General features: G+C 47.9%; 1 protein-coding gene across 3 annotated transcripts in view; it reads right to left on the bottom strand.

Moving 5' to 3' along the window:
* Positions 1–23,447, bottom strand: part of MDGA1 (MAM domain containing glycosylphosphatidylinositol anchor 1) — a 135,360-nt gene that overhangs the window by 30,014 nt on the left and 81,899 nt on the right. For all 3 annotated transcript variants that reach the window (XR_006938650.1, XR_006938651.1, NM_001398249.1), the window contains exons 9-12: positions 22,166–22,435; positions 18,620–18,771; positions 2,297–2,474; positions 1,350–1,373 (exon numbers count right to left, since the gene is read on the bottom strand). Coding sequence is in view for 1 of the 3 variants with exons in the window: in NM_001398249.1 (NP_001385178.1) it covers positions 1,350–1,373; positions 2,297–2,474; positions 18,620–18,771; positions 22,166–22,435 (624 nt within the window). In the remaining 2 variants the exon portion in view is untranslated. The remainder of the gene's footprint in view (positions 1–1,349; positions 1,374–2,296; positions 2,475–18,619; positions 18,772–22,165; positions 22,436–23,447) is intronic.

The following is a 23,447-nucleotide window of genomic DNA, read 5'->3' as shown; positions in this document are numbered from 1 at the left end:
TTAAGACTGAAGTTGCCCTGTCATTACCACAGATACATGTGGTGTAAAAGCAAGTGGCAGAAGGCCAGATTTTATCACTTTCCCCAGTGAGCCAGAATGCTCGCCTCCTCCAGATAGGGAGGGACACATCCTGGAGCGGGTCCCTGGCAATATGTTCATTGTTTCCCGGTGGAAATCAGCCCAATGGACCAGTGAGTCCTCTTTGGAGAATGTTTAAAGAGAATCAAAAAGCGAGGAAGAGGAAAGAAAAAGGAATCAGGAATCATAGCTACAAAATCCCGCTGCCTCTCTGAGAAACTCCTGTTACCAGGTAGAACGTGATGAACCCAATCATCCTCAGAGTGTGAATCTGCACAAATGAATGCTTGATGGCTGCCTTAACAAGATAACCTTGTGCTCCAGTTCCTGCTTGTTGCCCAGTCCTGGCTTCTCCTTCCCACTGGTATCCTGCAGTGCAGCAGTAACACCTGCCTGCCCACATGCAGAGTGCTACCTAAGAATTAGACTGAACAGTGTTTCAGCGTTTTTGATTTTTACTTAGCAGTTGAAAACAGGAAAAAAGAAACATCTCCATGGAACCAGCCTGCTCTCTGTGGACCACCAGCAAGCAGTTTGCCCATCTCTGCCCAACAGCTTTGCCAGGGCTTATAGCCAACGACCGAAGCGAAGGGACTTTGTTTCATACCTTGGAGATTAACGTGCTAGAAATCCTCTTTTATGCTCAATGGACATCATCACATTCTTGATTAAGAACACATCGTTCTGGGATGCTGTGTATTGTGATCTCAAAATCAAGAGGAACTCTGGGTGCTCTGAAAAGATGGGCCTGCATCTGGATGTTAGGATGCATTAGCAGGAATGACTGGGAGATAAATGAGAAAGCAAATAGCGATGACATCAGAGGGGAAGAAGAAAGGAACTGTGCTCATGGAATTTGTAAGAGGAACCAGACCTGAGCTAGAGATTGCTCCACACCAGCCTGCAGAGGTGTCAAGAAGAGTACTGGGGTTATACATTCCTTAAATAGAGGTAGTTTGGAGAACTTTTAATCATCTGCTTAGTGGGTGCAAACTGCTAAATAGTAGAGGGAAGGTGGGCTCAATGTCACAACCTACTTAGTCAGAGAGATATCAGGTGTAAGTGGGAGGCACATCTCTGGCATATGTCTCCTGGTGATAACTCAAGGTACAAAAAATGGCTTTACTTAATGAAATCATTATGAGTCTTTGCAATTTCAAGTTCTTTGGGGGAAAATATTTTGTTAAGTTTTCCAGCTTGCCTGGTCTCCTGAAGCACTCAACTAACATGCATTACAATCAAAACATAAATACAAAGGTCTTGTTGCTTACCTGTTGGGCTGGGATAGTTGATTGCTGGAAAAGGAAATAGAAAAACAACACATCAGAACAGCTAGTGCTCCGCCAAATCACAAATCATAATCTAAGTCTGAAAACAAAACAAGCACATCAAGAAAGGTCAGAGTTGTACAAATCTCCTAGCAGCATCCCTGCAAAACAGCACTGCACAGTGTTTGCCTTGGTGATAGAACAAGCTGCTGACTCACTGATCCAAACAGCAATGGATCTTAATAATGGGTGATCCTAGAACTGCACAGGGAATCCCTTTGGGCCTCCTGAGCAGTTTCTTCCTGGAAGCACTCACTGGGAGATAAAACTTGGTATCTGAGAGGGGCATCAGCGTTACTTTCCAGGTCAAGAAAGTTGTGTGAGATCATGCAAACGCAGGAGGAAGGAGCTTAAGCATTTTGGATGCTGGAAAAAGAAGCATGGTCAATGTCTGTCAGTAGGATGATCTGGGATTCAGGGTGTTGGGTAGAGCTACAGTTTTATTATAGCTAGTTGGGAAAGGAATGCGCATTCAGTTCTGAAAAGAATGAAGTCCCTTGGAATCCCCTTGCTTTTATGGGCATGTGGCTAATACGCAGAATTCACTGGCTGTCCTCTAAAATATGTCATTGAGCCACAGGAGACTGCAGCATGGCCTGACTGGGGACTGGGGTTCTGGGCTCCCACAGAGAGGAGAGGGTGTGTTGGAGCTGCTGAGTAAAGAATGAGTTGAGATTGACCCTAGTAAGTCTCTGTCTAATGCTCTGCACTGATGGCAGCAGCCAAAAAATGGCCAAATGTGACAGTACCATGCCATCAAAACTCTACGCAGCTGATACACCCAAGGTTCACAGGAGACAATGTCTACACATGCCCATGTCCATTGGCCTGACCCATAGCTGGCAGCTCAGACCTGCTCTCATAGCCAGGACATAGGAAGAGACACCTACGTTCCATGTACCGGATGATGCGGGCAGCCATATCGCCAGCCCCAAAGCTGGTGATAGGTGTCAAGCGAACTTCGTAGCTCTGAGGAACCTTCAGGTTGGGCAGGATGTGCTCCAGCAACAGGCCCTTCTCCATTTTCTGTACAGGAATGAAGGTTTGGATGGTGTTTCGCTGAGCCAGCTGCATGAAAAGAGAACCCATAGCGTCATGAAAATCCTGGAATTAGAAACCAGAGAGATCCTACTCGCTGTCTAACACCTTGCTTCTTCCTTTCCTATATAGGCAAGTATGCCTGCTTTGTCAGTGAGATCATCATGCAGAACTAGCTAAAAATTCCCTTCCCTGACACAGGACAGTGATCAGGAGCCTGAGCTTTCACAGAAGCAAAGCTTTCAGGTCCTCCTGATTAGGGGGACGACTTGAAATGTGGACCTGGAGCAATTCCATGTCAAGACCAACAGCTCCAAGACGGGAGAAATAAACCTGATTCACCTGCATCAGTGCACTGAGGTCCTTTGCTCATTGCAGCACGGCATTTTGCTAAGACACCCTTGAGTTCACAATCGCTGCTGCAAAATTCATTCATTTGCTGTCTACATCCTGTGGCATTTCATTTGGTGCCTTGCTGCAACCTACCTACCTGCCATACCTTCCTCAGCATCCCTCTGTGGGATCTGCCCTTCAAGCCTAGCTATTACTACCAATTCAGACCAGGGCAAGGTGTCTTGCTTAAGTCAATGATCCCCTGCAGTCACCCATAGGCTCCCTCTTTCTCTAAAGCCCGCTGAGGATGTGAACCATACTACCTGAACCATATCAGCTGAACAGAGTTTCATACACTAAGGCAGCAGGGAAGCTTCAAGAAAACTATTGGAAAAATATCGTTGTCAAAATCACCACCACTAGAAATGATGAATTATGTGTCAGCGAAACTTCCCTGCCACAGTCATGCTTGCTTGGCAGGGGAAGGACAAGAACAAGGATTATACCATAACAATACAATACAATCTCCTGCCTGTTGCTGTGCAGTGCCTGGATCCCTGTGGCAAGGTTTGGTCCTGATACGTTACTGGGGACGCTGGTCCTGGCAGTAAGGCCTTCAGCAGAGATTCCTGTGGCCTCACATTCACTGTCCCAGACACTAACCTCCCCTTGATACATTCTCTAGGCTGACAAGTTTCATTGCAAAGAAAATTCTACTGATAGCTGGGCTCAGCGATCATCGTGCATTCTGCAGTAACAGGGCTGAAGGAGGGATGCAGGGAGGAAAGTTTTCAGCAAATCCATCAGTGTGGAGATTGTGGGGCAAGAGCACGGAGTGAGGGTATGACAGGAGCAGAGGCCAAGAGCAAGACGGGGCAAGGGAGGGATGCAGGCAGAGCAGCCGAGCAATGCAAGCACACGCAATCCCTCTGATCCCCTCCTACCCTAACATACATGACTCTAAGTTCCAGCTGAGAAGCAATGGCTGCCACTGGAGAGCTTCCAGTGCCAGAGCCCCGTTCTTTTCCAACATGGCCAGGACTCATCTCCTCAACTGAGCCAGTCTACCCACAGGTTGTATGGAGCTCCCATGCAAAGGGCAGGGCTGGACCAGACCCCGCCATGGTACTGTGCAGAGTCCCCGCAGAGCTGCGGCAGCATGTTATTTTCACAGCCAACAACAAGGTTTGTACCTCCCTTAAACAGACCAGGCTGCAACTTGCTTGAGGAACTGGCACCCTCCTCCTCCTCAGGTAAGAGGGGTCAGAGGACTGGGAAGACTCCAGTGCCTTCCCCCTATCCCTGTGCCTCCCAAGGATCAGCCTTAGTGGGCAGAACCAGGGCAGTACCTCTTGAACTTGGCACTGGGCTGCTGTCAGGTTCCATTCACATAAACAACACTTTGCATGCATGCATGCATGCAAGCTGGATGCAGGTCCAACTGGCATGCCTGCTGCTCAGCCCTTCCATCTGCCAGCCTGCAGCACCACTGTTCTGCCAAGAGTGGAGCCAGATCCTGGTAGCAGTGATCTCACCTGGGATCATTAGCACCAGAACATCATTTACTGGGAAGGAGAGGAGGAGGCACAAGGGCTGGGGGTGGCATGGCTTCTGGCATGGGGCTTTTTGGGAAGTAGAGCTTGACCAGGGGGCAGGTGGCAGCTCCTCCTTACAGGCTGCCTCAGAGCCTGGGCAATGAGAAGGTAGCCAGCAAATAGGAGGGGGTCGGGAGCCATTTCCCTTGTCTAGACATAACCTTTAGAAGAGAAACAAAATGGAGAATCGAAGAGAAGCCTGAGGGTGAGGTTCAGACAGTGCAAATTCCACCTCAGCTGGGAGCTGTGTGGAATTTGGGTATCTAAAGCCTCTGGGAACAATGTGAAATTAAGTACTCTTCCACATCATCTAAGCCAGGACACAAAATCAGCCTTCAGTCCAGACTGCAAAACTCCTGATGCACCGGTCAAGTCTATCCGCAGAGATATGTGGGTTTAATCAAATAACTATTTGGATGCCACCTCGGTTTGTTTAGAAATCAGAAAAGAATAACAGCACCCATATCCTCATGGATCACAACTGTCCTGCTTCTAGGTGAAACGGATATCACTAGGCAATGGGAAAGGCACAGCGGGTACCATGGACATCCTTCCTCTTGTAGAGTAGGTAGAAATTTTTGTGAAGGCTGGGGGAGAGAGAGGACAGGCTGGAGTTCAGCACAGTTTAGAAGGTGTGACATCAGCGCAAGGGAGAACAAGGCCTGGCTCCAGCCAGCTGCTCACCCTGTGAGTGCACAGCTGCTGTGGGCTTGCAGTGATGAGTACAGGTCCAGCAGACAGCGAAATTAGAGCCAAGGTCTGGCTCCGCCTCCCCCTCCCCAAGCATCCTTTGCCTTCCCGGCTGCCAGCAGCAGCTTTGTGCACAGCTGCACGCATCAGTCCAGCAGGAACTCGTTTTTAATCCTTTGCACCAGTCTCCTGCTGCTGCCTTTATGCTCTTCTCCCATGCTGCCCCAGTACCTGCTTCTCTCTACCTACTCTTCAGCCTTCTCCTTCCTTCTGATCATGCTAGCATGGTCCTCCAGTGTAATACTGCTGCAGCGCAGTTCCTAAAGCAGAGGCAGGCGCAGAGGACAGTGAAACACTGGCCACCTTATTCAAGATGCTGAAGCCTCCGTGGAGGATCTCAGGCACCGAGCTCATTTATCACCAGGCTCAGGATGCTGCCAGTGGGGCCAGAACAAGAGCACAGAGCAATGCGCAGTCTCATTTCTGCCTTTACCTCCTTCCATTTCAAATAATGAGAGGGAGGGAATGGGAATAGAAAAAAAACCAAACAAACTCACACTATTTCTACCAGCTGGCTGTGGATATCACACAGGATGCAGAGGTGGGAATGCTCTTGCTGAATGGTTTTTCTAGAAACACCTTACAAAGGACAAAAACACCCCAGGTGGGATGTATATATCCACACGCACAGTAGGCAAGCTGTCCCTTCTCTCTGTCACTTGTAAGCAATATTAGCGACCAAGAGAGAGAAAGTACGCATGCTTACTTGTGTACTTAGCCACGAAGTCTCCCATCACTGCAAACTGAGTCTGCCCTTTCTCATTCCTCACCATCACACCCCGTTGGCAGATCTTGTCCACCCGGTCCCACACCTTATCGTGTAAACTGGTTTGTGGTCCACGCAGAGTGTGTGTGCCAGTGTGACCAGCCTTAGCTGGCTTGTGGCCCAGGAAGACACAGCCTCAGAGAGAAGAGCCACACTACCTCTCACCACATTTCGTTCCCAGCTGGGATGCTGTCTCCACAAAAGGGACCAATGTAGGACACCACCGTGCCCGAGTTTTTTGTGTGCTAGAAGTGAAAAGGATGCTGTTTGCAGACTGCATTATGTTGAAAGCGGGCGTGTATCAGCTATCAGATATAATAAAGCCAAAGCCTATTAACAAACACATCTGTCAATAGTTTCTGTTGCAATGCTGCGCAGCAACCTGCACCAGGGATTCAGAGGACCACGATAAGCTGTGTGTGCTGGGACTCAGTGTGACCTGAGCAGCCACGCACGTGCCCTCACAACCAGCTGCACACAGCTACATGCTTAATGGAGAAATCAGAATGAAAACCTGTTTCAGCACTGAGCCTCGGGAATCATTGCAAACACCAGCTAGAAAAACATATACTAAAGCCCCACAGATTCTCCAGCAAGCTGATCAGAGCAAAGGAACCGTTCGGTGGGCATCCTGCTTCCCAGCATTGCTATTCACTCCTGCTGCTCTGTCCCCTTATTTGTCCCACTTATTCAACAACAACTCTGCTCAGAGCCAAGCATTAGCTCTGCTCTCCAGCCTCTTCTCTAAAAATTCCCTCTACATGCACTTGCTCTCCCTCTCCCTTTTTCACTCTGCCTCACTCCAATTGCAGCCAAGCCACCCAGTTTATCTTCTGGCATAGACACGTCCCAGTTTAGCATGGTCCAGTGGTCAGGTGAAGGTGACAGCAGCAGAAGGGCACTTTTCCTCTGACAGGTAATACTACTCAGGATGTGAAAGAACTTTCCATTTTTATCAATTCAGACTGTTTGCCAGGAGTCTTGAGCGCAATATATAGCACTGTCCTAGGGGGCTGCAGGCATCATCTCATGTTGAATTTCCCCTGTGGCTGAGACTGACATGAATGAAACCAATCTAAATGCAGCTAAGATAGAGATACCCCCTTCCAAAGGGACTGTTGCTTGATGGGACCAGGACCTCAACAGGAACAATCACACCACTGCCCTCAACATGAAGAGACTGGCAGCCCCTGTTGCCTTCAACTGGTGACAGGCAGGAAAGATGTACCCCAACACTCCATCCTTGGGTCTGGAAGGTGCTGAGCTTTCTTATGGCACTGCTGGCAAATTCTTGAATGAATGTGAGGCTCTGCAATGCAAATCACCTCTCCATCACAGCAGGCACCAAGCACAGTTGCCCCCCCACAGGGCTACCACTCTGATTTCTCCTGGTGCCAGGATTGAGCTGTTCACACTACTTGGGGCTTTGCTATGGTTTCTCAGGCATTTAATCCTCCACTGGCTGCTGCTGGAGAATGAGTCCAGAAGATGACTGAAAATAAGACAATAGTGAATTCTTTGGGAAAAGAGAAATTCAAAAATGCTCACAAAGAGAAGCAAGAGGAAGGCAGGGACGTGGAATTTTAAGTACCTCTCCTGAACATATGAAGCTACAGTACTTTCCAATGACCTTTCTCTCCCACTTCTCCCCGTCCTCTTTCTTGTACACAGCAGTGGACTGAGGTTCTGGTCCTTGATGTCACCTTGGGTCCACAGGACAGAGCAGAGGAAAATGGGTTTTTCTTTGACGTTGCACTTGGACACGACAGATTCGATTCTTGCTCTCTGCATTTTGGGACAGGCGTAAAACCCCTCTGCACACTGGAAACAACCTGCTATCTACCAGGAGTTTAGAACAGGGACAGCATGACTGCCTCCAGGGACAAAGCAGGGGAGGTACAGCTTTGCCTCACAGAGCCCAGTCCCTTGACGCCGCAGGGGCTATTTCTGCTCGTTTGTTTTATGAATGTATCGCATCCCATCTTAAAAGTCATTCCCATTTGGCCTGCTTCTCCCGCTGGACAGCTGTTCTGGAACCTAACCACCCTAATGTTCTCATTTCCAGCCTGAATTTATTCACAAGCAGCTTGCACCCACTTGATCTCGTGCCAGTATTATCCTTTAACTTCTCCCTCCCTGCTGCTTGACCCCCCATTGTTTTTATAGACAGCAATCACATCCCTTCAGCCTTTGCTTTGCTAAGCTAAACAAGCTGAGCACTCTGTGCCTCCTCTTGTAACACACTCTCACTTTCCCCATTTATTTCATAATTCTTTCTTGCATGACCTCACTTGCTGGAGTTGGCATACAGGATGCAGCAGGTCCTCTCCACCTTCCCTGGCAGTACCTCAGGCTACACCTAAGAGTACATTTGCCCTTTCTCACACCTACCTCTTACCAGCAGCTCCCTGCAGTCAACTCTTTCACCCACATCGTGCCTCCAGTCCTGTCATTTCCCACTTATGAGCTCCTAGCTTGTAGCAGATTCCTCTGTCAGCACTCTCCACACTCACAACCTTTCATTTGTACTGCTGCATTTCATCCAACTTGACCCACTGCAGTCATTTTCAGCCCTCAGGATCTTCTTTATAATAACCCAGTCTTTCACTGTGATGGCATTGCCTTCTCACTTCAGCAGCACACCCATAGAATCATTAAGGTTGGAAAAGATCTCTAAGATCACCTTGTCCAACCACCAGCACATCCCCACCGTGCCCACTGACCACATCCCTCAGTGCCACATCCACACGGCTCTTGAACACCTCCAGGGACGGTGACTCCAGCACCTCCATGGGCAGCCCGTACCACTGCCTCACTGCTCTTTCTGAGAAGAACCCTCCTGAGAGGGGATTCTGATCTGATCACAAGGTAACAGCCTTGGTGAAGGTGTCTTCCCACTCAGCAGTGTAGCTGCTATCTTCACAAGCTGTTGCAGAAATTTCCTTTGGATATGAAGACAGACAGTAGTTGGGACATTTCTCTACGATTTCTCATCAAACTTCCTGTGCCTGTCAGATTGGATTGCAACATGTTCCTGGGTTTATACTTTATCACCACCTTGCATGGAAACGATGTCAAACATTAACGGCATCAATTAAAGCACTAGGTGGATTCATTTCCTTTTCCTTGTTTGATGACCATTGCTTATTAGGGGTTTTCAGAGCAAATAATCACATCGGAAACATAAAATTGTCATCTGCTAGACAAGCAGACCAGCAGACTGAAATTCATGTCCGCGTTGTTCATCAATCAAGCACACTTGTTCAGATCCTGAGGTTAAGCAAGCATGAGCAGTCAAAGCAAATCCATTATTCAGTCTAAATGAAGAGTCTTGGAAGGTTTTCCTCCTAAAAGGGAGCAGGAGGCTCCCTTTTCAGGGCGAGACATCCCCATCTCTAAAGAGAGAAGCGACTGTGACCTTCGGTAGCTACAGAGGACAGCTGGAGCCAGGAGAGTGCCTCTCTCTCTCACACACATGCAATCAGCTGCCCATCCTCATTAGGTACCGAGAGCAGCAGTTTACAGCTTCCTAGAGAAGCCAAATTGGTGCTGTCATGAATTACTGTAAGTGCTTGTTCCACAGTCTTCAATAATGTCTTTCATTAGGGGCTGATCAGAAAGCAATATGTATTTTATTAGCATATGTTCCCTGGTCTAAGAACAGATCTAATCTTCACTCTGTCAGGAAGACAGTCAAGCAAAAGCCTTAGCTGAGGCACAGCATGACTGGCAACTTCATGAGCCATGGCTTAGTGGGGTACTGCAATGCTGCACGTCCTGAGGAGGAAGCGCCCAGGAGTGGAGAAGGAAAGGAGTGAAACAGAACCTGAATTTGGTGATGGGTGGGAAGGCAGGGAGAGCCACGTACTTCCCAGTCTGTGCGAGGAGTCTGTGTTGGTGTTGCTGTGGTTAGTACTGAGTTAGATGGGTTATATGCATGTCTAGCTATGCTTATTTCTCTCCTCCTGTCTCACAGCCATACCTTCAATCCTGAAGGCACATGGATCCTTCTGTTCAGAATGGGAGCTCTACACTGCTGCTGCAAGATCCTACCTGTACTCTTCTACGCACTGCAGAGCTTGGAATCACTTCTTTGTCTGCATGATGGGCATAAAATCAGTAAAGGACAACATTCCTCATATTGCTTCCTCCTTCCCAGAGCAACACTTCCCATGACTTTTGAGCCCCACATACGAAAACTGACACTACTCAGAAACTTTCTGGATCCAACTTTATACCCTTCCTAACTCTGGTGAGTGCAGGTGCCTCTTCCCATCTCCTTGCACCACATCCAACCTTCAGCAAGACCAACATATGTGTCAGTGCACCATCCTGCACCATTCTGGGTCAAGAAGAAAATGCAGTCCGGCTCTGTACAGCCCACATTTTCCAGCTTTAGTTTAGTTGAGCTCTGAATCATTTTGTCTACAATATGGTTGAAACTTAGTAAATGAGGCTGTGCTACCAACACAGATTGTCACCTCCCGAGCCCCTTTCCTCAGGCTCCTTTTAGACTCGGGCAGAGTATGCAGTTAGGGCATCTTTACCCTTAAAAACAACAGTTGATAAAGGATGAGGCTATTCCTTACTGGAATTCCTTATTTTGCGTGGGACTCTGGAATCCCCAGTCTGGTACACATAGTGAAGGTATACAGGCAAGTATACCTTCACTATGTGAATATATACCCAAGAGTCTATATATATATACTATACCCAAGAGTCTAAGGGCTACCTCTGAATCCACTGCACTCGCAGTCCTACTTCTAATAAAGAAGGGGCAGATAGCACAGCATGTACAGGGAGAGCCATAAAATCCTTCCTGTTTCTCCATGCTGCCTGTGCTGGCAGCAAGACTGCATAAGCTTCATTCCTTTATGAAACAGTCAAAACATCTTCCTAGAGCCTACTCCTGTCTGTTTGTCACCAGCTACAGGAGAGACTGTGTCTTCCTTCTAAATCCTTCCTCCTTCATACACTTTCAACATGTTCTAGGAAGCAAGAGCAAGGGAAACAAAACCAAAAAAGGAAACAGAAACAAAAGAACAAAAAGGAGGAAAATAGAGAGGGGGGAATGGAAAGGGAAGAAGCAGTAGCAGGAACTTGGATCTGACTACTGAAAACAACAGATGAGCAGAGTAAAAGGCAGGAAGCTACATCACAGCCTATCGATACAGAGTCTCAGAAAGACTCAATAACTGACATGTACCCCTTGAAGCCACTGGAGGAGTGTGGATAAGAGATGCACATAAAGAACTCACTTTTATCTTTGAGACCTGGCAAGCATTTTTCATCCTGTGCTCAGCTTTGTAAAACACAAGCCAACAGCCTGCTGGATACGAACAAGCACAAGGGTGTGAAAACAACATCTCAAGCCTGCAGGGCTGATATGAGGGGTATATTGGTTGGGGGAATGTGATTATCTCTTCTCTCACATTCTCCTTACTCTGAATGAGCACTGAACAGTGGTGTTAGGAGCTAGAGAGAGATGAGATTTTCCTACTAGATGTGTTTTAAGAGCATATGAGCCTTTCAAGCAAGTCTATTTGTACTGCTCTTCTCAGGCACTGTGACTATTCCAAGCACAGCTAAGAGTGAGAAAACTGTTTATAATTATTCCCTTGTACCGGGGAAGCTAAACAATATCCTGCTTTCTCTCTAGCTCAGCCAAATGCTTGAATTGCATTAAGAGCAGTGTTTATGAAAATTGAATGTTAAGGTGTAATCTCATCCGCAATGCACCTTCTGAAGGGTGAGCCGCATTGCAAAGCTTTCAGCTACTCTGTTTTGGGCAGGTTACTTTACTTGGGATAATCAGAGAAGAGAAATGGTAGCAAGAGACCAAAGCATGATTAACCTGCCACTGCTCATATTGCTAATTTTCACAATTAACTGATTGCAAATGATATCCGGATAAACAGCTCAAGAAAACCACGAATCATACTGAAGAGGAATGTGTGAATGCAATAAGACAGAGTTAGTCAGGCTAATTCATTAGTTAGGCATCGTTTGCTAAGATCCTGTAGGCTAAGGGAAGTCTCAATAACAGAACTGGAAGATATTAGGCAGACCTAAGGGAAACCTCATCCCACTGCTCTGGGCAATTCCACTGAACTCGCCTGAGCCACCTGTGCTAGTTACACCCTGCAGGAACCACTCAGATATTTGGCCGAAGAGCAAACAACACTCATGGCCGGGTAGACATCTCCATCTGCAGCAAGCAAGGGTCAGGAGGAAACTTGTCACATTTGCACTGAGTGGAAACTCTGCTGTTGCTGACTTGGTCAATAAGGAATACAGACAGGAAATGAGGAAAAAGCTCTTCAGTTCCCACCCCCACCAAACATCCATCTGGTCTGGAACCTTCTCTGCAGCACAGGTAGAGAGCCTTAGCAGCTGGTCTCATGGACACACTATCCCTCCATGGTGTATTGCTGGGGACAGAAAGAGAGTCAGCTCAACCTGCTGTAGGTTGCAGGGATGGATACTGAGTCCCATTTTCAGGCAGGAGGGAGCAGAGCTGAGGCAGGATCCTGCCCTCTCTGCTCCCAGATGCCTGCGGTGCAGTTACTGCTTTACCCCCTAAGCCCTCCCCAACAATCTAATTAAGCTTCAAGCAGAGCTTGTTCATCAAACGCTATTGATCAGCTTTCACCAGCACGTGGCTGCCACTCAATCCCACCGCACATCCCAAACCTCTCCCTCTCACAGCCTGTAAACGTCCCTCCCTTTTGCTTTCCCTGGCTTTGCATCCTGATGGCTGTTTGATCCATCTGCTAAAACACACCTCTCAGACACACTCTTTCTGTATCCTTTTCCACTCCCCTCAGGGCTGAGTTCTGCACAGCATCACGCACGCCACTAGCATAACTGAAGGCAACTGACATGAGAGCACACATGCAATCTGCCTATTCCTCCTGCCTGAACAAAGGTTGAAAAAACCCTGAATCAGTGGGGGAGAGAGGAGAGTTTGAGCCTCCTCCTGCTACAGAGGACAGCTCAGCAGGTAGGTGGAATTGTGCTGATTTGACTTTGTCCCATACGACAGCAGTCTCTGATCAGACATCAAACTGGCAGCCGGGGCAGGCGAAAAAGAAAAGAGGACTACAGAAGCTTTCCAGCAGGCATGACTTATAAGCCATCCCACAACAGAAGGTCTGCTTTGAAATTCAGTCCTGGGCAAACATTGCAAGGCCAAGTCACTGCAGTTCACCAGTCCTAACACCGGTGAGACAGGGCCAGCACAACCCGTATCAAGTGACATGATTAGCAGAAAAGGGATGTGCTGTGTGTCCCACCCCACAAGTCTTTTGATCCGTGCAGCATCTCACAAGCAGCCAGCGGCACCATCTGCTGCGTCACGGGAAGCCACACTCCTCTCCCTCAGGCTGGGACTGTCATGCTGTATCAGGGAGGAGGGAAGGAAAAGGGGCTGACATATCTCTTTTCTACGTTCCCTGTCTGTGCCCCTGTCCACGTACTGCAAGCCCTTCTCATCCTCCAGGTAACACCAGTGGAGTGCTGCACAGGTCACAGTTTAGGCAGAGCAGGATGGGACCCTTCCCAGTTCACAAACCACAGTTTCATCCTTTAATCCTCTCATCTTCCAGAATGAAAGGGAATCACAAGGACCTCCTGAGGAGCTATTTAGCTCAGCTGTCCTGAAACCTCACTGCATGACCTCTGATCGTCTCCCCCAACTGAAAACTCCCCCTTTGCACTAGTGGGGGGGACACGCAGGATGGGCCACAAAGAGCATAGGACACAGCAGGCCTTGGGATGCAGGCTGTGGGCACAGGCCTATCCGCAGCCCCATCTTCTGTTGTTACCGTGGTGATGGCAGCATTGCACAGACAGTGTGCAATCCCCGGGTGCTGGCAAAACGCTAGCTAGCCCATTTGTTTGTAAAATGAGTTTGGTCACCCCTGCCTGCCTTACGCAGAGCTTCCCTCTTCTGTAGCCCTCAGGCAACCCCCCGAGGTGCTGACTGCTCTGTCTCCCAAGCAGCTTCACCGGAAGCCATGGCTGCATCAGCAGGAGGTGAAGGTTTTCATTCCCCTCCCACAGCACAGGGCTGGGCTGCCACAAAGAGTGCCATTTGCCGTGTTCAGAACCTTTCCTGACCTGGGGCTTATAATACAGATAAAGCAATTCTGTATGAGCCTGTCTTGTTTCTATATTTTTCTCCAGGCACTGGATACTGCTGAAGATGGGAGGAGACAATGTCTTGGTTCGGCCCCACATGGATGTTCTTGCCACTCGTGAGCACAAAGCTGAGAGGATGACCTTGCTCTGGAAGCTTGTTCTACCTAGCTGCACATACCAGTGGTTTATAAGATCACAGTGTTGCTTGCAGGCACTGGAAGATGCATCTAGGTTCATTAGGTTGGGTTCTGCATGTGCCAAGGGCCATGCATGCGGATTCATCAACCTGTGGTGGTACATGAACAGGGCAAGACAGCGGTGTGGGCTAACTATTCTGATTTAGAGATTGATGTAGGAGAATACGGCCAGGCGTAAAGCTCATTTCTCCATTCTAAGTCACACCATCCCTGCTTGGTGCATGAGGAAGGGGCGTGAGGATGTCCTGTTCCACTCTATGTGGCCCTGGAGAGGTGTGCAGCTCCGTGTGCCCACCTCTCAAAAGCAGAGGAAACAAATAACTCAGAGGCAGAAAGGAAGCGATACAGATCCACAGACTGTGGGCCTCGGTGTAAAAACTCTCCCACTGGGTTGCGATGGCCATCAGCGGAGTTATCCTTCCACTCTAATCACAATCATTAAATCCCTGCTAAAGTCCCTGTCCTATGTGTGTCCAAACAGCTCTGTTATCTGCCACCTCCCTGCACGGTGAGCCGGCTCCCCACGGCCACGGCTCTCATTAACGCTGCTCTGGCTGGCTGATGAGGCGAGTGGCAGCCGGTTCCGCAGCCCAGATGAGGTTTGTAGACAGCAGGGGATGTTTATCCAACACAGGGGGGATGAAAGCACAAACAAAGAGAGGCCGCACAATTACTCAGGCATCGCACAGGGCCACTCTCATTAAAGACAGTCTCCCTGACAGGAATTAATCTGAAATGACAACTCAGTGAGCTAATTTAGCAAATGGGTCCGGGGCTTGGCCCAGTGCAAATCGTGGGGCCCTGTCTGACAGGTGGGGCTGGGTCTGCTCTGCTGAGGGGAAGGCAGGAAGGCATGAAGCTGGGCCTGCTCTGCCCGAGTCCGCGTACCAGAAGGCACGGAGGCGACGGCAGCCTCGGGTCTCCTTGAGGGGTACAACAAAGATTAAACTCCCCTTCTGCACCAATACCTTCTCCTTCCTCTTTCTCCCGCAGCCTCAGGTCACAGATGGGTTCCAACTCATTACGTGCACAGTAATTCTGCCACTATCCTCTGCAACCGTAACCACCAGCCCAGCTCAGATCTTTCCTCCAGGATGCGACCTGCTTGCAATATTAGATGGCTTCTCATTTCTCTTTAATGTTAGAGTAGAGCACTGGGAGGGGATAAAATACACAGAGAGAAGTAAGCAACTTAAAAGGCTTTTTATTTTTAAGCAAAGATCTGGTTTGGGGAGGCTGCTTTGAATCCCCAAGCAATGAAAAACATTTTTAGTTGGAGCACAGTGCCTCAGTGCCTTTCTAGGCTGCGAGAGCACACAGAAGAAAAAAGCAGACTAAATGAACACCCTAAAGCCTGCTGGACCTGCCCAGAACCAAATGACCTAAGGCTACAAACACATTAAGATCACTGGCTGCAGTGAGGTAAGGCGGTTGGCGTTTAGGTCAGTCGTCTTGGAGCAAGAAAGGGAAAACCTCCCACACCTCCAAAATAGACATCCGTGAGGCTCCCCACTGAATTAGCACTCAATGCAATGCCGCTGCCTGGCCCACCTGGCCAACACACTCCAGGAAGTAACAGACTGTTAGCAGAGACAAAGGCTTTACAAGAAACTTGCACTACAATGCTAGTATATGTGCTTTGCCTGGGTCAGTGGCTCCAAGCTGTCAGGCTGTTTATTGGGTTTTAATTTAAGGTTAATTCTTATTCTACTGGAACTGGTACGTCTGCTGTGCTATTCAGCCTCTGCTGCAGGGCTGGGAACAATCAGAAATGCACCTGCCTGTCTTGCTGGGAGCCCATGCATTGCTTCAGAAAACAAATTGCCCCAGACTGCTTGCAATCCCCGCAGGAATGCCCAACCAGCCCTCGGAAGCCCTCGAGGAGGGAGAGCTGGAAGAGCCATAGCACCAGCCAATTAATAAGCAGCACTTTTACCCTCACCCAGCCCCATTTTCAGCAGCTGCAGCAAGTAAATTGGATTCAAGCGTTCCCAGGTGCTTTGAAAAGCATCCTTCTACTTAGGGATCTTCACATTACATATGCTAAGAGCTCTTCAAGCAAACTGGGGAGAGCAAGAGGAAAACCAGCAAAGCATGTTACAACCAGCAGGCATTCCAGCTGGCTGCCCTTTGGACTCCACCTAAACAAAAGCTAAGAACCCTCCCAGACAGCCCCTCGCCATCCAGCAGGCACTGAGGTGGCACACTGTCCCGCTTACATTTGTCCTTACGATGCTGAAGAGCAATTGGCCATGGAGGCTGGGGAGCTCCCAGGGCTGGAAGAGGTGGGCTGGCTGCCTGGGTAAGCTCTTATCCGTTTGATGCTGGCAATAAATCAATCATGACTGGCCATGTGTAAGGCCTGTTTTGTTTGTTGTTGTTTTTTAAATCTGAGGAGAATATCCCACTTCAACACCAGCTCTCTAGGAGAACTTCTGTGCCACCTTAACTACAGTCTGGAAGCCAGTGCATCCTCTGAGGAGGGTACCCAGGCAACCAGTGGCTCCTCATTCAGCCAAATCCCCTTTCTTAAGAGCTCTTCAAATGCCGATGCTTTTAAGCTTTTGAGCTTTTTACAGTTATATTCAGTAACGTCACCATGTTCTGCAGTTTGACAACTGATCAGCAGGACACAAAGCTCAGCTCACACGCCCCGGTATGGGGAAGAATGTGACAAAGGAGCAAAGCCTGCAGGACATGGAAGAGGGTGATGGTGCAGGGGAAAGAGGGGAAGAGCAGGAGGACCCACAAGGGTGCTATAAGCCCAATGGAGATGTCACAAGGAAAACACCAGGGAGACAGCAGCACAGCAGAGAGCTCAGTGAAACCTCAACACATGGAGGTGTGGAGACCTCACCGTGTGCTGCAAGTGGCTTTGCAGGAGGAGGGCCAGGCAATACTGGGAACATCCTTTTCAGACTTTCCTGCTTGTCATCAAGAGAATGGGAACAATGCTCCCCTGCTGCCTCCTTGCTCTGTCATTTGTTATTCAGACCGAGGCCACCAAGATGGGACCTGTAGAGATTTCTAAGAGCCTGATCATACATCACATTGGGATACAACAGGGTCACGGTATAATACTCCTCCAAAACACACCTCTCACTAGTCAATATTATGTAGTGATGCTGCACAAGAAACATCAGCAGCAGGAACCAATGGGATATGAAAAAAAAACAGAAGGTTAGGCTTTCACAGGCACTCAGCTTCCATTACATCAGAACTTAAAGCAGAAACGTGGCTTTTCTTTCACTTAAACCCTTCTGCTAGAAGCACAATGAGGACAAGAACCAAGATTACTTTCAGGCACCGTGCAAAAGGGAAAAAACTCAACATCACTGGAGAAAGATAAAAATCACAAATTAGTTTGTGGAGTTGCAGTGCTGGTAATAGCAAAACTTGGCTAACAGGGAAGGGGTACTGTGACAAACTGCTTTCATTATTAGAGGCTCCCCTGTGTCCTGCATTATTATTAAGCACTGACAATGCGTTCTGCACTGTATGAGGAACAAACAAAAGCTGTCCCACCCCAGAGAGCTCACAAGCAAACGGAGACATAAAACTGAAGCCTACTGTGCAGAGCTAGAGGAGAGAGCAACTTGGATCTTTTAAATTGTCTTATTTCCTATCTGCAGTAAACAAACTTCTCCTTACAAAACACATTTGCTTCCAAGCTACCACTGAGCGGCAAGAAACACCAATTTTAAGCGTCCTCGTTTTTAAAACGTGTTCAACACAGGCACTTTGCTGAGCTTGGATGAAAGTATTGGCAATCCTTACTGGTTAATGTGCTCTTTCAAAACATCAGACTCTTCCTTGTCCTTCTCCAACCAGCGCTCTCTTCAGCTTCCCCTCAGTTCTCCTCTCAGCCCACTTTCCACACTCTGGTGTGATTTCTCTTCAGATTCAGCAAGCCTCGAAACCCACTTCTCTTTCCCTGCAGAGTTGATGTAGTCCCAGTAGCTTCATTACTGTGACAGTATGAAAGCCTTTTTGCAACACAAACAGACACTGACTTTCCTGCAGTTCCTGCCTAGAGAGCTCTTCAGCTTATTCCCTTTATTTCACATGAGTGTTGAGGGTAGAAGCCTACTTGCTTGAATCTTTGGCCTATGAAGTCTAAAATCTACTGATGACTGTGGACTTTTGTCCATATTAACCTCCCTTCAGAATACTGAGCACTAGCAATCTGACGGGAGGCAGCAATGCTCTGAAAGCTCCCAACCGTACCCAACACCTAACTTAATGAACACTGAGCTGTGTACTCAGCCCATGTTGCCGATTCAGCTGGGAAGGCGCAAGACCAACTACAGCTCTTAATCATCTGGGAGACACTGATGGAACTGCTCCCAAGGTCCTCTCCTCAAAAGCATGCACCAGGGGAGCAGCCCTTACCTGCCTGACTTCCAGCCGATACTTGAGGATAGGATCCACAGCATCAGGTTCCTTCTGCGTCCACTGCAAGATGTAAGAGTAATTCTTGGATTGCTTCTGGCTCAGGGTGGGGTTTGGAGTGTCATAGTAAAACTCTGGGCTGTAAGCTTTTGCTGCAGAAAAAAAAAAAAAAAGGAGGAAAGTAAAGAGTGGGATGGAAGGGGAATATAAATTACAAAGATATCTGGCGAGAGTGAAAGAGCTCTGCTCACCCAACTTACCATCTGCCTTTGGCATGAGAGATTCCTTCAATATTCCAGCTGTTGTTGCACTGACATGTTAAACAGTTCATGGCATCTTTTTTCTGTGGACTGCTTCTGCTTTCACAGCCTAACCTACTGGGAGGGTTCACAGACCTGCAGCACCAGTGGGGCATGACTGACACCAGAAAAGGTGGAAACAGCTTTGGTTCTCCAGCTGGAACCAGCTCTAATCTTTTGTGCCTTGCTTTTTGTAGCTTAGATTGAGGTAACTTTAAACTGGCATTTCTTCTGTTTCATCTGCAGCTTTACAGAGTCTCCTGCTAACAATCCCTGAGGAAAGATCATTTGGCCAGTAGGTCATAGGAAAAGTGTTATTTATCACACAGGGGACCATGGCATTCAAAAGGACACCTTGCTTCTTCTGCATCTCCCCTGCCTTGAAAACACAGTGCTCCAGCCCCTTTGTAGCATGGCTGTCAACTCTGCAGCAAAGGGGATGCTGACCTCAGCCAGGGCGAAAACAGCAAGAGCTTTTGCAGGGACAGAGTTGCCTTTTCTAAACCCATACCTCTAAAAAAAACAGAGGGAAGCAGGAGGAAAAGAAACACAGAAGAAAAGATGTACTGGAGAGAATAATAGAATCGTAGCATGGCTTATGTTGGAAGGGACCTTAAAGATCTTCAGGCTCCTTGCCTTGGATAGGATTGCCAACCACTAGATCAGGGTACCCAGGGCCCAGTCCAACCTGGCCTCGAACGCCTCCAGGGATGGGGAGAAATTAGATGGTTCAGGGAACAAGAATTTTCCTGTCATTTCACCAACCACTGCTGGCCTGAACCAGGAACTAACAGGGCTCGGAGGCTGGTGGACTAATGCACAGAGCATGCTTATCTCCAGACCAGGTCTAATCCAGGCCTGCACACACATAGGCAGGGAGGGGTGCAGGAGAGCAGAGAAGCCCCACCACCATCTTCCTAAGTACCGTGCTGCACCTTGCCTCTTGAATCCTGGGCCCTGCCATTCAGTGTGGTTATAATTAGGCTCGAAAGGATTCAACATTTTGTTTTTTATGAACTCAGATGGATAATATTGATGTTTATTTCCAAGTCTTTTTTTCCTTATTATTTTTATTGACTTGAATTTTTGCACAAGCAAGAAGTTCAGAACCACCTCAGAGACTAATTGCTGCTTATTCAACTTGTATTGACTGTGGAAGTCAGGCTTCATAATGGATTCAGAAATAAAATCAGAACTGATTATAATCATAATCTTGCATGATATTAATTCTTTATTAATTGACTCTAAAATAGAAATAGAAGCTAAAAAAAATCCTTTTAATAGAAAGGAAGCATATCAAGATACTTTTGGAACTTCCTTTCTGGCAACTTTTACCACTGACAGAAAGTTTGTCTTTCTCCTCCAGCTGACAGGAAGAGCTAAAGGTTATTCACTCGGTCTTTCAGGGCTTTTTTGTGTTGGTAGATGGTGAGGAGCAAGTGATGAGCAGTAGGGGGAGGATCTGGGTGTGGATTAGATGTTTCACCATCCTTCCAAAATATCACAGAAAAGCTAATCTCCCATGCACAGAAGAAACTAATCCCACAACAGAGACCTATCCATCTTGGTCATGGTTATGTATTCTGCTTCCAGTACATCTGAACACTTCATGGTCACAGGTGAGTCACTGCCTGCCCATCAGCTAGGAAGGTTTACGGTCCATCTTTCACAAGAAAGAAACAGAAACAAGAAGAAACAATGCTGTTCCTCCTGTTCACAGAAGAAGGTTGTAGCAGATGTGAATTAAAACTCCAGCAGTCCTGAGCCCAAGTACTGTAGCCTAGCCACCGAGTTATTTTTCTGGTTGCTTTACAGGTTCGGAAGGTCCAATTGATTTGCAGCTGCCCAGGCAGAAATGTCTGGAGCTGAAAAGCCAGCATCGGCTGTCAATGCCTTGGAAGGAGAAGAGAGATGCAGAAAAACAAATGCTTGCAGCTTTCCAGGCAGGGCCTCTGTAGAGATGACCACTGCTTTCTGTTGAGGGGATCTTTTCACATGGGGCACAGCCTGGCACACAGGATGGCATTATATACTACTTATTTTTCCAGCAAAATTCAGATCCTGGAAGTATTCCCAAACTTGCTAAGGACAAAGCTTGCCATGGTGGATGGCTCACTGTGGGATCTAATTTGCCATCACTTAGTTAGTGAGATGAGACTTAATATCATTTAAAGAAATAGTAGAGAGAGAGAAAGCTCTGAAAGCCAAATCAACTACCAGACAAAGTCCATGAGATCCCAAAGGGTGAGAGCAAGATCCTGAAGAAGGGCCCAGAGTGTGAAAATGATTTGCAATTCCTCATTCCTGAGGGCATCTCGGAATTATAGCATAGCTGAGTTTTTCCACACTCTGGGAAATACTTCCTTCAGAACCTGTCCTCTTTGCAAATTATTCTCTCTTTTTTTCCCCCCTTTTCTTTCTATCTCTCTTTTTTTTTTTTTCCGAGCCCTTTCTTGACATGTATTATAAATTGGCCCTAGGCTGAAAAAAATATATTTTGGCTGATTTTTTAGTTTATTAAGGGAACCTCATTTGAGAGGCTGTTTAGAATCTGATGCCCAAGTCGATTCTGGGGTCATGGGAAAAACAGATTTAATGATCAGTCGGAGAGGCTAGAGCAGATGTGTGGTTTTAGTTGCTATAATTCTGCTGCTCTTCTCTGCAGTTGCAGGTGCTAGGAACCAGTGCCACTGCATGCTGGAAAAAGAAAACTGAGCAGCAAATCTACTGGTACCAGTATTCAACTCAAACTACGTTTATCTTTTCAGGCATCATAATACGAAGTCTGCCTGGAGACATAGGGAAGGCATGGGAATACATGATGTGGTTGGTTGGTTTGTTTCAAAGGGAAAAATTGATGTTTTTGGAGGCTGCTGGGGTACGTAGAGCCTTTCTGTCCTCTGTGGTCAATACTTACCTACAAATAGTCTGACCAAGCTGGAAAGCTTATGACAGCCTCGAGTTTTACTCCCCCATCTTTCAGGTAAGTGTCTTAATACTGCTAAAATACAGCAGAGGCTGCACTAACGGCCCCCACTCCATACGGCCTTGAAGGACTGCCTGGATGGTGGAGACGAATGTCCTGTTAGCTTACAGAAAGTCATCCCATTTGAACCCCATGCCAAGTGCTAAGAAGGCTGTAAAAGTGGACAAAATTGCTCATACTGGCCCTAGTTTATTGGGAGCCAGCTTCCCACCTCCATGATGCCATCTAATAGCTCAGTGCGCTGTGTGCTCTGTGACTTACCAGACACCTGGAAGAGGCAGGCGGAGACCCCCACGTCGTTGGAGATGCTGCACTCGTAGCTGCCGCTGGTCTCCCGGCTCACGCTGTCCACTTTTAGCTCCGAGTAGTCCTGCTGCTCTGCTGGGGGCTGCGCCAGCAGGGTCCCATTGAAGCGCCAGACGGAGGTGGCCACCTTCATGGGGCTGCCCTTCAGCATGGTGCAGCGCAGGGTGACGCTGCGCCCCATGCCCTGGCGCACATCCTGGAAGGCCGGCTCTACCACCGGTGGAACTGGGGACCAAACAGAGACAGTGACATCATCAGGAAGAGTTGACAATGCTCAGCACTGGCACCACAGTGCTGCCTCTGAAGAGATCTATTACTTCTGAGAGGATATTTATTATCTAGCAGGAGACAAACTTTGCCGAACAAGAAGCAGCAATAACCATCAGGCATCACCTTCTGACTGGGCTTGAGCCACCTACTCCCTCATTCCCATTGACTGGGCAGTTGTGGCCTTTAGCAAGTACTCACAGTGACACTGCTTAGGGGAGCGACCAAGCACTGATTTATCACATGAGAAGTGCAACACCACTCACCACAGCTTGGCTTCAACACTAGGTTCTTAATCAAAACAACCATAGTCCTTATTCCTCACATCCAGCATAAGCTGCACTCCTTGAGCATGCAGGTATGCTCCCAATTAATTACACTCACGTTCAACTAACAGGCCTATCAAACAGAGCCACCATGTTCAAATGGAGAGACGCACATTGCCTGTCCTCACAGAGCACAGACCTCAAGGGATCATAAAACCACAGAATTATTACGGTTGGAAAAGGCTAGAATCATCTAGTCCAACCATCCACCTACCACCACTCTGCCCTGTAAACTATGTCCTTCAGTGCTGCATCTACACACTTCTTGAACACCTCTAGGGACGGTGACTCCACCACCCTGGGATGTCAGAGGGCCTCTCCCAAATGCGTCAGATACATCAATACAATACATCAGAGACTGGCTACAGGGACCCTGGGTCCTATTCTCCTCTCTGCCAACAATGCCCTGACATTATGAGGTGAGTCGCTTCTCTCCACGTCAGCTTCCCTGCCAGTAATACAAGAATGATATGTGGATGCCTCCTTAGCAGAGGAGGCTAAGTCTTGTTCTTTGGCACTTATAAAAATTTATAGGAATCTCACAGTTTGGGCATGGTTGAGGTAAAGCAAGGAGAAAGTCTGAATTAGTATTGCTTGGGTCAACCCCTTATTTGATGCAATAGCAGAAGATTTCAATCTTAGCA

Source organism: Gallus gallus, chromosome 3 (genome assembly GCF_016699485.2).
Source record: "Gallus gallus isolate bGalGal1 chromosome 3, bGalGal1.mat.broiler.GRCg7b, whole genome shotgun sequence".
Classification (NCBI taxonomy): Eukaryota; Metazoa; Chordata; class Aves; order Galliformes; family Phasianidae; genus Gallus; species Gallus gallus.
This window is presented reverse-complemented; position numbering and strand designations above follow the sequence as displayed.